Here is a 15,367-nt window from a genome sequence, read left to right as displayed (position 1 = left end):
TGAACGTAGTTCAGTCAGCAGCACACGATCGTATGTTGAGCATATATATACATTCACACACACACACACACACACACACACACACACACACCGAACACATGATCGAACACACAAAGGCCGTTTCGGACAGAACTCACCCCTCAACGCGGAAGTTAATCGCCGGTTGAATTAATTCCAGAACTGAGAATGGCTTCTGTGTGCCGACACACCGACGGTTACTATCTGAAAGTGGAAAGATATCGAACAATCGAGTGCGACTAATGGTTGCCGGAAATCCTAGACAGCGCGGCGTACTTGCAAACGCGATTTCGATTGTGGTTTAGCGCGAGTACGAGTGGATAAAAGGTTCCGGGTACGAGATCGTGCGTTTTGCTAAATTCATGTGATCCCACCGACCCTGGGGTTCGAGGTGAATTCTGATATGGTTAGGGAAACTACCATAGACCAGATAAAATCGGTCGTTACAACTTTCACGAGAAAGCATATAAAAGCCATTACATAGGCTAGATAATTTCTATTATTACGAGAGTAGTGTTAAAGAGATAAAAGTTGCTTTGAGATATTACTGAATAGTGACTATTTTATCCAAAATTAAAAGAAAAAAATGTATACGTAAATTTTTTTTATCTTACATATTATAGATATTATTTTTGACATAAAAATATAGTACATCTATATGAATTCTTCTGCAATAACACGCTTCAAAAAAGCTATTCAAAGAAAAAAAATGTATATCTCTCTTCCTTAATTATTACATACAATACCTTGTTCGCGCGACAGGATCCAGCTTCGCGTTTCAATTAAAAAGCTCTCCGATACGTTATTCAACGAGTAAGCTCTATCCGGACGGCAACCAGAAATCAATGAAAAATTTTCAGGTTTAATTTCGAGGAAAATGGCGAAAAATACCGTGTTCGCATCGTACGCCGAATCAAAGTACTTTTTTATGACTCGATGCGAGGGGTAGTTAAGTTAAATAATGAATGAGAATTAAACTAGCTGGGCCGATCTACTGGGGGTACCGAGTTGCTTTGATGTCTGGCAGCAGCCGCCGATTATGGAATCAATTATTGCGCAGTGCTCTCTCTTTCATCCGCTATCTTTCTCGATCCGCTCTCGCACTCGCGGCTTCGCAGGCTTTCGTCCGCTGCCGCTTTTATATTTCGCTCTCTTTATCTTCCCTCTATTCCGCGCGTTTTCTCTCCCCTTTGCGTTCGCTTTTACCTCTGTCTCGCTTCGTGACGAACACAGAGAGAGAGAAAGATTTATTCCGTATAGGATGAAATTACTCGGACAGTCACGGAGAACCGATTCCGCGAAAGGTCAGCAAAGTCCAGATCCACCCGCGTACATAAGGATACCGCTATTATCGTCCTATAATCTACGTCAATTACCTCTGACGACGGGTAGTATCGCGGAAATAGGACCTTAACTGTCAGTACGTGCTTGTTTCTCCCGGTTAACGCACACACGTACGCTTAAATTTAATCATAATGACAAACTGCGACACTTTCATAGAAATTTCATGATATACATCAAGATAGTTATATTTTACAACTGAAAAAAAATGTTGTGCTATTTGTGAAATAAACTTGCTTTCTTCGTTATACTTTTATATAAATATTATATATTAAGCCTTTTTTACAAATTAGATTTATAAATTTTATGAAGTGTGTGTAGTTTATATATTTTTATTATCGTTGTAGCACATTTTTATATTGTGATGCATTATAAAATGATAATAAATTGCAATTCGCAAACTTTAAAAACATAATTGCTAAAAGACTTGGCATTAAATATTTTGAGAATTTTGAGCGTATAATAAAAAAAAAAACTTAATTTATCGTATAAAAATCAAATATTATAAGCGTATTTTAACACATAAGTCAATATAGATGTAAACTTTTTTTTTATATTTTAGAGAAAATCTGTAATAGAGTTTCATAAATATTTTACATAAATTATTTAAACATATATATATATATGTACTGTGTACATGTGTATTGCAAAAAAAGATTTATGATGTTTGCAATCGCGTATAGTCTTTTTTATGTGCTCGCGCGTGTGCAGGCGCGTCTTCTTAATAAAAAAAAAAAAAATCGAAAATTAAAGAATTAAAATAAGAAAGTAATAATACTTATTTACACTGGCTCTTATTTTTCTTGCTCTCTTTGATGGAAATTACATAACGCTGCGCCACGTTGAATGGTGGCGAGTAGCCAGTCGGATAATTAACATCCTCGAAGAGAACTTCGTATTCTTCCGTGGCGGTGGTCGGTAGCTGCTTTACGATCGCTTTGTAAAAGCAGGTGGTTTGCGGATATAACGCCATCACCGTGGAATTTTTCGGGAACAGGGCATGAGGATCGGTCTCGGGATTCGCCCTCATCAACGGCAACGGCACCACTCGTCTTCGCGACAATGTATGACGTGGTTTCTGCTCTTCATCGATATCGTCGACCTCGTACTTGTTCGTCGCGGGATTAAATTGCACGACTTCGGCTAGTATCCAATTCTCCCCTTCCTCGTTGCCTTTCACCAGAGCGGCCACCATGTCACCCATTTTCGCGATATATGTCGGCTCGGCTGGTATCGCACCGCACAACGGTGGCACCTTGGCATCTGGCGTTTTTCCCACGTAGAGAGGTAGAGTCTGCGCGGTGCTCAACAACATCTTCATCAGTGCTCCGCGTCTGATAGTCTCTTTGTTGCCGGCGTTACGCGCCTGTATGCGTCGTTCGTTTCGTATAGTGCGTATCTCGTTTATCTTACTAAGGGCCTTGCGCAGGATCTCCTCTTCCTGTTGAGCGTCGCTCATCGCGGCGTTATACAAGTTCTTCAGCTTCTGTTGATAGTAAGGGGAGACCTTGTCGTCAGGCGTGACCTTATCGTGGGTCTTCATGATGTTGTTCAGGTTGTGCTCCGAGCGAATGCGTTGAGTTTCTATATCGTGTACGAGATTATAAATGTTCTTCAGACGCTCCTGTATCTGACTCGCTGCCGCATTTGCCGTGAATGGCATTGTGAAGAATATGAAAATTACAAGTAACCGTATATTGATTTCAGTAATTGAAAAAGTAATCGATTATGCTTTCAATCACGTTCCTGCAACAAAAATGTATAAAATATATGTTTTTAGGTAACTCAATATAGCACTTCCCTATATAATTATATAGGGAATTATATATACACATAATTAAATACATAATTGTCTCTAATCCTCTAATGCGTGAAAAATCACAGAGTGTCAGTTTTAAATATCGCGTTAAACATATGATATTAATATTTGCCATAGAAATATTATACATAAAAAAAAAAATAATTATTTGAAAAATATCACCTAGCACGACGGCATTATATTTTTTAATTTGATGTTAAATATTTTAAATACCAAATACACGTGATAAGATTTTATTATTTCATGAAATAATTAAAATCTCAATATTTTCTATGAGAATTTTCTTATGTCACTTTGCTTGACATTAATACAGAGCGTAATCCATTCAATTCCGTAACTCATTCTACTACATAATTCGATGAGTACTATGAGTTGTACGAGTACCACGTGCGACAACAGCGCTTGTCTCAAAATGGCCGACAATCGACGCAGCATGAATGGATCAATAAATATACTCACCCGCTCGCGAATTGACGTATCCGACTGGAATTGTCGATATATCTCGCCCGAAAGCGACGTCTCGATCGAATGCTCTAGAACACTGGCTGCCGTATGTACGTCACTCTAGTACACGGAACTGCGTGCGACACTAAAGACACTGAGATGTTACGCGCTCGATCGTACGCACGCATCTGCGCCACACTGCTACCCCCACTATCTTCCGATTAAAGTAGACCGCTCCATCTGCTACCAAGGTGATGCTGCCACCTCGCAACGAACTCGGAAAATAATCTGGTAATAGCGCTGGTGATAGTATTGTCTGCTGCAGCGCTGAGTCACTAGTATCCGATAAAAGCTTATTTATATATTCGTTAAATATGTATAAAAATATATTTAAATATAAATTTTTTTTAATTTAAGCGATTGAAGTGAATGATGAAATATGAAGTTAAAAATTAAATGACAAGTTATATCAAATTAATTAATAAAGATCAATTTTTTTAATCAATAATTATATGATAAACAAATTAATTTAGAATCTACAATTTATTTAAGCATTAGATATACTAATCGTATAAAAAAAAAAAACTTTAATACCTATACATTTGCAAGAATGAAATTACAATCAAGTATATATTAAACGTCAAATGAGAAGCTTTTTCGTCATAATTTTTCTGCCTTGATTTTTATTTAATATAATATTGTTAAATAAATTTAGAAAACACATTTTTTCGAAATATCGGATATTAGCAAATTTTTATACACTACAGTGTATTTCCTAAATTTTTTTATAACATTAAAATTTCACAATAAATGAGAAAGTAAATAAAAAAAAACAATTTCTTATATAATAAAGAATTCAATTTATAAGATTAAATATTTAATATATATTTTACATTATAGTGAATAGATAATCTTTTTTTTTGTATTTTCCTTAATAATATTTTTTGTAATGACTTATGTCACGTTAATGCTATTACTAGTATTCAAGATATTTCATTAAATTTTTCATCAAGCACTCTATTACTTATGAAACATGTGCATCAATGATAAAGTTGTTTCGATATGTGAAAAATGGCCATATGTCGATAATTTTTCTTAAGGAAAACTCGTTCCTAGATCCAATCATACATCGTATCGCATAGACGGACTGGCTGCGGCACTAAGCGAAGGTATACATTGAATGTGGCATGTATCATCGCTAACAGCCAACAGGTTAACCGCGCTAACAGCATCGATAGCGCCGCAGAATGCCATAACTCATTCACACTCGGCCAGCGCATGGGAAAACTGAATCTCTAATCTCTTGATTAAACTCATCCTTCCGCGATATTATATCTTGCTCTGATTATATAAACGTAATGTCACCCACTTGCGCGAAATTTTCTGTATAATGAATAATAATTCGCATCATAAATTGATAATAGATTTTAAACTCTATCATAAAAAAAATAAAAAATATATAGTTAAAATATACAATTACAATTACATGCCCAGAAAATGAGAAAAAAAAAATCGTTTTTAATTGCTTTTGTCGAATACTATTGAAATATTGTATTAAATAATGATTGCTCTCAGTTTTTGAGATGTTTCTGCTATTGACAATGAGATGTAATAATAAAGATTTTTGTCATAATTTGGCGATAAAACAAACATATATTTGCACACCAAGAAATTAATAATCACCGATAATAATTCACCGCTGCCAATTAACAAGAAGACGCGTTGCGCCGCGCAATCAAAGTATCCATTTCGATAAATCGCAACGGCGATTTCGCCGTTGACCCGCCGTTCCCAGATATGCGATCGCACGGCATATCACGACAACTATAGTGCATCGTACGCGCATCGGACACGCCGTACATCATCGCTAACCGCGCTAACAACGTCGATAGGACGCGTCGCGTGTAGAGAACTTGAGAGAATCCCGAGTCGCGGAAACTCCATTAAAGCGGAGCTGCTTTGCCCCTTCCCCCTCCCACTCTCATCCCCTCGAACACGTCTATATATTTACGGTACCGTATATACCGGTGCGTGCACGAGTGTGTACAGCTGCCGATTACGGTGCAATATATTTTACTGTAGATATATCTTAACGTGTGCCTCTTCTACCTCTTACGAACTTTGCGATGAACTATCCGCAACGAGATGCGTGTCACACGTGCTATCAGTGTGTACGTGTATTGTTTACGTATGTTGTTGATATGGTATCTATCGTTGTTACAACACAATTTCAAAATTGTAGTTAAGTAGTGTAATTGCAGCATCTGTGTGCGTGTATATATGTTTCATATATATATTTAAAAAAGAAATATTATAATGTAAAATAAAAAATATAAAAGATATTCAATGAAAGCACAGTCTCGTTGTAATTACTCCGGTGAAATTCAGCTACGCTCTTGTCGGATAGAAATCAAGTCCTTTTTAAGCCTGACGGCTGCGACCGCGAATGGGCCATTAAAATGTGCTACGACGACGATGAACTCAGCAATGTCAGTTAGAGTATTACGTACATGCATACGTACATACATAGATAGGTTTCGAAATCTGGAACAAGGTATTTAACAAGGCGTAGTAAAGTGATTTCGGGTAAAGTCCTTATACCGTTTCGCGTCTAGATACATATATTTTCACTGATATTCATTTCGACTTAAATTTCTACTAACGATTCATTTCTATTACGATTAATTTCTACTAAGTACTTTTATTATTTACTGATCGCTCCGCGCAATTCATAACATGCATGGGCATAAAAATATTATTTTTTAACTGGCATACGGAGCAACGTATGCGTACAGAAAATAAAAATAAAAAAGCCCCCGCCAGATTGTAATGCATAAAAAGAAATTATTCCCAGGGGGAAATGTCATTTATACTTTTGATAAAGAAATAAATAAAGGGCGAAGTAAAATAATATAGTAAACTTTGCAACTGCCGCGGATAGTATATGGGCATTCGCATAAATCGTGCGTAGCGAACGGCTGATTTGACGGTGCCTCACGCGATTCGATTTTCATCTAATATTGGCGCTTTATGACGCACGACTTAACGACCTGTTGCAGTCGTTAATCCGGCTACGATGCCGGATATCGGCGCGCGTAAACGACATTTCAAACGAATCCTTCGTAAGGCGCGCGGAATGGAAATGTCAAACGCAGCTGCGTTACTGCTGATGCGAATGTGAAACAGAAGCCTGTAAAACGAGATGAAGGTTTGGACTCGTAAACACAATCTATTCGAAGAGATTCGATATCTCGCGACTGTCGCATATGCTCGTCTTTTTATTTCTATTAGGTAGTTTGTCAAACCCTTTGGTGAAGACAAGCAGATAGTTTCGTCGACAGACTCTTCACCTAAAAGTGAACTGTTTGCTAGATATTATGTAACATATATCGTCTTTATATAACAAATATATAGATGCAGATATCAATTTTTAAACTTGTGTATTTTTGTTTTCGACATCTTATCAAGTAACTTTGCATGAAAATTGTCATTGACATTATGATTTACATACATTTAAAATATATGTGTGTATATTACGAAATATTACACGGTAGTTATATTATAATAAAAAATATTAAATTAATATTTATATAATTTTATAATTCGTTTCCGATGATAAATAACACGCATTAAAGAGATAAAAAATAATAAACAATATTTATAATATTTGCTTGTCACGTATATCTCTATTTCGAAAAAATGTATATGATGTACCGTCATATTTTAGCCGACGCGTATCAACAAGAAAATTACTGCCCCTATTGCGCGATTCGTACGTTATCTTTATCTGAATATCTCACACTTTTGATACGCTCGATTCGCAAGTCTCAAGACACGTTGCATCGCACGCATCTGCTTCACAAGAATTTGCCTTTTCGTTTTGAAACGCCAGACGAAAGTGTTTTGTACGAATAGCGAGGAGCTGTGAAAGGAATTCAACTTGCAAATGCGAGCCATTCAAACTGAATCGATACATCGTGATTTCTCGTATCCGTACGATGCCTCTCCTCTAACTAGTATCGAACGATTTATTGGAAAGCTCTTGGAAGCCGGCCGACGTATCTGCGCTTTGTTACACGTAAGATATTACTATGCGTACCTATGTCGATGCGTGCCTTATCTTTCGTCTCAAGGGTTCCACTTCCGATTCGATAGAATATTCAACGAGGGCAATATTATACGGACGTCACCGGCGCGTTGCAAACCAGATATTCCTTTCCATCAATGTCCACGCACGTGGCCAATGTGCCTATAATCGGATCAGTCGGAGCAAGGAACAGTAAAGGGGATAGGAGAAGTGATAGAGGTCGAATCACGGCGTTGGCCAAAGCGTAAGAGATATTTGATTTACGCCAGACACTACGGTCCGAGAGGTGTCAGGATGTTAGATGCGTTTCCTTCCACGACGCCAAAGGTTACGCGGAAATCCCACTGCCGCTATATAATGCAGAACCGCGCGTGCATTAGCGCGATTACATCGACATTGTAGCTATTGAATCTTCCCCTCTCTCCATCCCTCTTGCTTATTCTCCGTACATTTTTTATAAACCGTAGTCTTGGATTGCCATATGTCGCTTCGTTGGTGGCGCGAGGACTCCGTGACGTGCATGGCATAAGGGATAATACACTACCCCGTGTTTGCACAAGGAAGCTTCTACGAACGGGAATTATCGAATTTCAGGAACGGTTCTGTTATTATTTCAGCAAACATTCGTAGCTTGACCAGGTGAGCAACGGCAGGTCGGAATGATAGTCGAAACCAACAGGCACCCTCGCCTTCTCGAGGACAATATAATGCTTCCCCGTTACCGTGGAATTTGTCCATAAATATTGGCTCGGAATAATCGATATAACGCTACGAATATTCCAGAGAGAAATGAGTGACAGCCGGTATTATTGATATTGTCCGTTTTCACTATGTTCGCATTTCTTGCTGTCGGCGTTGATAATATTTAAATATGTAAACAGAATTTTAACTTATTTCAAAAATTAAACTTTTGTCATATACGTGTAAATTTAATAATTCTTCATACGATATAATAATTCTTCATATTGAACAATTTAGATATTGTTGAAACCTTGATGTTGAACTAGTGTCCCGTGCTTAAGCAATTTTTATGATGACAACTTGATAGACATTGAAACGACAATTGCGTGGTTGAACGGTGAGAGCCTGGACGTCCCCGATTGACGGCGTTTAAATAATTAAGAAGATGCGAGTTGGCCGATCGATGCCAAAGTTCGGAGAAAATTGACAATCCGTAAGATAAAAAGAGAGAACCGCTCGTTTGCTCACTGAGAGAAGTGAAATACCCGAGGCCGGCGACAAGAGAAAAGCGGGTCGGAAAGAGGGGTTGAGAGACGCCGGCTGACAGGCTGAACTCAGTGACAGCCCGGCGAACGTATTAATAATAAATGCAAACGCCTAACATCAATTTCTGTCTGGCTGCACCTCCGCCACCGCCACCCTCGTAGCCGACTTGGAGATATCCCCTTCGCGAGAGGGAGACGAACTTAGTCACCCCTTTATTTAGTCGCCCGTTTGCTTACTTATACCGGACTCGCTCCGATGAACTTGTCAGAGAGTCGAAGCTGCCAAGATACGAAGAAAGAGCGCGAGACATTGAACAAACTACAAATTGATACATCCTCCGTATCTCTCTCTCTCTCTCTCTGCAATCCCAGTCTGACTGGCTGCAATGGTGTATACAATTCGCATTGGGGAAATTGGAGTGGAGTTAAATTATTGCTCGGTTGACACACACATACACATACACATATAATTCTTTCCCTTTTCATCTTCTGATTTTAATTTTAAAGTTAAAATAATCTAATTAAGCACTTTTCGGCATATAATACATATGTGATTTTGATTGTATCTCTCTATTCGCAAATAATAGATATAAAATAGATGTTTTTATTTTTTTAAGTTTAATAAAATATTTTTTTAATTTAAAATAAATATATTTTTAGATGAAATATTTTTTTTTACTTGGTAAAAAGATTTTATATTGATTATATATATCACAATTAAATTTTATAAAATATTTTTTTTTTTAATTTAGATTAAATATTCTTTATAATTTTACTAAATACTGTCACGTGCGCGGAAATAAAAGTTTTTTATTTCTATCTCTAAAAAATACATTTATAATTATTAATATATCTATTTTAATGTTGAATTAATTAAATTTGATTAATATTATTTAAAGTTATATTATATTCTTATCTTTTAATATTATTTCTTAATTTGTGTGACACATTTCCTTTTTATTCTTCTGAGACTCTTTGGAAAATCTTCATAAGCGCCACGTGATGCATATGCGAATCTTTTTAATTTACGGAAGAAATCGTAGCACTTCATGAATATCGAACACCCAGTTAGCGGATATCACACAGCAATTAGCTGATATATGCACGGATGATACGCGGGTACCGAATCGTTTTATATGCCACGCCGTGATTTCGAAAGGATAAAGAAAGAAAGTGACGGGGACCGTAACATCAAAGGAAACGTTGAAATGATTTTCCTCGATAAATGGTTCTTTCGATCCAAACGGTAACAGAGAGAACGCTGAGAAAGACGAGTGCACTCGCTGGAGCGTAGGATGGTCGCTTTATCGGCACGAGGAGTACTTCCTTTGGGACTTTTTTTGCGAAATGAGCTTAACAGCATCGATGTAGCGCACTTTGAACCGTCGCACTGTTCCGATAAGAGCTGAGATTGTCGGCGAAAACCGATTCTTTATCTGGACTCGGGGAATTGAACGGGAAAGAGAATGTAGAACTTCGCGAGAGGCACAGAAGACGAAGCACGACGCGTGTTCCATCGATTAAACAAGACGAGAGGGAGAGGAAGATAGGAGAAAAGGAGAAAAAGACAAAATGTGAGCCAATCTAACAAAGAACTTTTCGAATACGTGTACCACCACCGCGATCTCATCTCCCTAAGTAAGATCGCCATCCTCCACTTAACGGAGGATTTATACGAGCCAAGTTGAAATCGAATCCCGAACCGATAGAACTTTAAATTTTCGCCGTAAGTATAAACGCATCACCGCGCTCTCTCCGTGGCATTGATTTTGCTGCGAGGCAGCTCCTTGCACGCGAACACCTCGCGAGATCGACGACTGGGGCGATCATTCGAGATACGAACGCCGTGATCAATAAGGAAAGAAACTCGACTAACTCGATTGAAATTTTCACGCGCGGATGTTTAGGAGCGAACACCGCAAATTTACGCGAAAACTTACAATACCAAAAAAGCGAAAATGACGAGGAAAGACTGAATGAGGCTGATATTTATGGTAATTCGATGTGTCTGGTGGCAATAACCGGTCACAGCTTGCATAGAATATCAATTTTAACCAACCGGTTTGATCTGCGCGATACTTTTTAACTATTTCGAAAAGCCCGTCACGTAGATATGACGGTGTTCAGATAATTTAAAATAAATTGCGATAGTTTAAAAAATTTTAAATTTTCTGATATATTTTTATCTTGTTTCCTTGTCCATATGTCTTATATCATCCGATATTTATTAAGGCACGAGAAAATCAAGCCATTCCAAGACAAGATATTGGATATAGATATCAGTTTATTATATATGTTTTTATGGCTCTGCAATTCTGATTAATTTTCTAGAATACATTATTAATTATAACCAACGAGATTTAAAAACTATTATCTAAATTATCATCGCTGCTAATATTTTGCCAAATATTTATCATCAATAAACATATGTAAATTGCTTTGTTATCTTCATGTAAGAATTTCGCAAACGTGAAAGCATGGAACATTGGTAAGTTTTTCGTATACTTGATGTTGTCATACCCTTTATGTTTATGCAAATTGTACATTTCTTATAATGCTTTGGTGCGCTATCGAATAATAATACTTGGATTTTTCTTTTCACGTGCGCTCATACATTCAGAGCTTGATTTTCTAATGTCATATAGGCGTACCGTAACCATCGGTCCGTGTATTTCGAGATCATATCTCTCGGTATCTGCGACTTACATTAGCGGGATTGCTGTGTACCTCTTACGACACTGCGGATAGATATATGTATGTATTCTCGGCAAGATAGGTGCTAACGATCGCAAGATGCGATACGATTTTGCACGCGGTCAATATGATTTGTCGTAGTCGCAAAAAAATCATATATATATATATATATATATATATATATATATATATATATAGATTGTCTGAAATAGTTGTGTATTTGGCTGTCTCTTTCTGCATGTGTGTATACGGAAAGAGAGAGAGGGAGAGAGAGAGAGAGAGAGAGAGAGAGAGAAGCAAATATTAAACTATATTTAAAAAAGTATCAGCTGTATATTGAGGCCTTTCTTGTACAGAGACAAATCTCGTTTTCAAAATTATAAGTGTACTTAGAAGTTATAGTTTTTTAATGAATGTTCTACATGTGTTTTGTTTTAATAAAATTTTACATTATGAAAATGTTTAGTATTTAAAAAACTGAAAAGTAATAAACGTGTGATAAATAATACATTTTTTGCTGAACAAATTCGAACGCTGAACATTCAGCGCATTCTGTATATACCTATTATTATCAGTTACCGTTAATATAATATTATATTTATGTATCATAATATGTATCGGACTGCATAATATTCGAATATTAATAAAATAAAAGTATACGGAAGAAATGTAATAGAAATTGCTTGCGTGTGCTCATAGAAATGTCTGCGAGAAATCTGTTGTTAATGGGAACCCGCCAGCGTATAAGTGAAGGCGAAGCGGGTGGGCACAGCAATAAATCAATATCGTCGCAGGAAGATACTATAATAATGTTGTCATATAACCCGGTGGTAAAATCGTAATAGGCAAATTAACAAATTTTTGCAAGAAGCTAGTAAACGCCAGCGTCGTGTCGAAGAAGCTTGACAGAGAATTCTGTCAGCAGGTGGTCAGCTGACGTATAACTACTTTGCATAAATTATATTCCAACAATCAAACAATAAATTTATGTGGCAGCAAGCTCGCTTATAATAGGGAATGTAACCATATATCTTTACGGTTATAGAATATAATTATTCTGTCTATTTAATGTAATTTCTCGTCAATATATCTTACATTATCTTATTTACTTTAATTGAATTTATTTACCCACGAATTGATTATTATAAAATTTAGTCTTATCTAACGTTATAAAATCTATTTTTACAGATTTACTCTATATTAATTTGTATGTAAAATAATTAAAAATTTATGATTATCAAAACAAGTTAAAATATCAATACATTTATATAAGATTTATACGTATATAAAACATACTTCAAATATAAATTTATTGTTCATATAGTCTTTGTTGTGACTTTATCTGTGTGATTTATAATACCACAGCAAACAATTGATAATCGTTAAAAGAATCAAATACGCAATTAAAATTCGTAACATGTGACGAGAAGTAATTTGAATTTCGGAATGAATTATTCACTTGCACTATATATACATATATAAATATCAGATTCCATATTTTAAGTATAAATATAGTTTATTCTTTGTGTGTTTATTAAATTCTTTTGCAACAATAGCCATTATATTAATTGAAGAAAAATAAAAAAGATGCATTGACTTCAAAATACATAATTACGTAATTGCATAATTGCAATAATTGATTACCATAATATTTGCATTCGCATTTTGATACATCAATTCACATGCTCGGGTTCTTCAAAGTGAGAAGGCCGAACGCACATAATCCATGCAAAAGACAATCGGAAAGGCGACTATAACTGGTTATGTATATGAAACTCCAAGTCTCTCTCTCTCTCTCTCATGTGAGTAACATATGTCACATATTAACAGGTTGTCCCATTAAACGTTTCGGCGACACGCACGACTGATCCTTTTCAACCCCGAAGAAACGCCCGCGTCTCCTTCGCTTTATCTCCCGTATTTGAATAAACTCGAAAAATAAAGATCACCGGCGCGTTCAATTATAATTGAGCGGTTGTCAACGCGGCGATAACGTCGACACCTCGTTTCCCGCGCGTCGACACGTGTGAATCTCGTTCAACAAGGGCTCTCTTCATGCGTCGCGGGATTCTCTCTTTCATCTCTCTCTTTCTCTCTTCCTAACTGGTACCGCGGAAGTATTACTTTTTTTCTCTCATCAGCGAGAGTGTGAATAATGTGAAAACGAGTCGCGTGATCTAACGCCGAGGGGAAGGAAGCGTGTCGCGTCGAAAAGGAAAAAGAGAAAAAGGCAAAAAAAACAAATGCGTAATTAATCCAGCCAAACATCGGTATGCCCGTCGCGTTGGTAAACCCATGCGCACACTCATTTCTTATGAGTAATTATCCCCATGGGTTCACTCGTCGTTAGGCGACTTGAGAAGAGATCGAAGATAAATATATTAAACGGTGAGAAGATATAGCCCCGACTACATGTACAACGTCCGACGTCTGGTTGAAGCGAGGAGCCGCGCGATTATTGAATGGATAAATTCCGAGGAAAAACGAACCCATTGAAACTCGCCCTTGGATTGAATTCGTTTCAAACCCGGACGTCTAGAAGGAGAAAGAGACAGAGAATGCAGAGAGAAAGAGAGCCCGCTCGTTCATGAAATGTCTTGTATTTAACGTGAGTGGGATATATCGCGAGCGCGATACAGGGAGAAGTCTAAGCAGCGCCCGGCTATCTCGAGATATCTCAAGACGCCGAGTACCAAAACGTGTTCCTACCCGAATAAAGGCCACAAAGCGAACGGTTGCGGTGATATGATAGAAATAACGAATGTTATTGCTAACTGCTAACGAGTCAAAGCACCTAGCGTGAGTATCTCGCAAGATAAAAAAACCTGTTAGCCACGGAATTCATTTATTATTCGTTTCCCGCCTCCTTTTTTTCTCTCTCTCTCTCTTTTTTTCTCATTTCGCCTCTCGCCACGGCAATGACCGTATACCGCCATTATCGCAAATTTCCGTTTCGTTGATGCCACTTGTCAATTATCATCTCGTATTGCCCTTTCGTCGCACGCCCATGACGTTTATCTGTCGGTTCGTTCTGGGATTTATCGCGCATACGAATTCCACCGCGCAACCGATTTATCGAATTATACAGATCGCCGGCCCTTATCAGTGTACGCGATATCGGGCATGTCGCGAGTAAGCGATGCCCGTTGGCGGACGAGCGATGCGAGCATCGTTTAAATCGCTTTCGTGCGTGTTTCGTGCGGAGCAATAAAAAAATTAAGCAGCGCGATAATCGCCTTCGCTGATTCCTCGCCGCATCGCGCGATGAGATTACAATACGACTGAACGAGCGATCGCTTCGGGGCGTCTTTCAGTATTATCCATCGATTCAGCTCGAGAGAAAACGTGTTCACCCTCTCGATTATCAGCGATCCACCCCGCGTCTCGCTATCTTCGCACCTTTATAACTGTCTGACAACAGCTCGACGTTCCCTCCTAGCCGGCTCCTCACGGGATCGCCTGACTTTGCGCGCTCCGTTCCCTTGACTCGAGTAAATATTTGTCGAGTCGATCCACGAGTTCTATCCAAGGTGTCAATTATCGTCTCGTTAATACGCGCGGCACGTGTTTCCCATGTACGCAACACAGGTGTTGCCGCACGGTCATGGACTCTCGGCTCGTTCTCTGAATTTTGGAATAATAAGCGCCGTGGTAGGGCACAGGCTTACGATGAAACCACAGTGCAAACAGTCGCCGGAATGTACGTGCGCACTTATTATACAAAGCTTCACGTGTCTC

The 15,367-nt window shown here is 37.8% G+C and overlaps 1 protein-coding gene and 1 long non-coding RNA gene across 2 annotated transcripts in view; one reads left to right on the top strand and one right to left on the bottom strand.

Moving 5' to 3' along the window:
• Positions 1–15,367, top strand: part of LOC126855937 (uncharacterized) — a 202,518-nt gene that overhangs the window by 113,152 nt on the left and 73,999 nt on the right. The window lies entirely within an intron of this gene.
• On the bottom strand, positions 1,937–3,870 carry LOC126855935 (SAGA-associated factor 29). The gene is made up of 2 exons (XM_050604021.1): positions 3,638–3,870; positions 1,937–3,105 (listed from the first exon to the last, which is right to left on the bottom strand). Exon 2 carries the CDS (start codon positions 3,020–3,022, stop codon positions 2,138–2,140), a length of 885 nt encoding a protein of 294 aa, XP_050459978.1. The 5' UTR covers positions 3,023–3,105; positions 3,638–3,870; the 3' UTR covers positions 1,937–2,137.

The sequence above is a fragment of the Cataglyphis hispanica genome, chromosome 17 (assembly GCF_021464435.1).
Source record: "Cataglyphis hispanica isolate Lineage 1 chromosome 17, ULB_Chis1_1.0, whole genome shotgun sequence".
In the NCBI taxonomy this organism is placed as follows: Eukaryota; Metazoa; Arthropoda; class Insecta; order Hymenoptera; family Formicidae; genus Cataglyphis; species Cataglyphis hispanica.
Note: the sequence above shows the minus strand (reverse complement) of the source record. Positions and strands in the feature narration are given on the sequence as shown.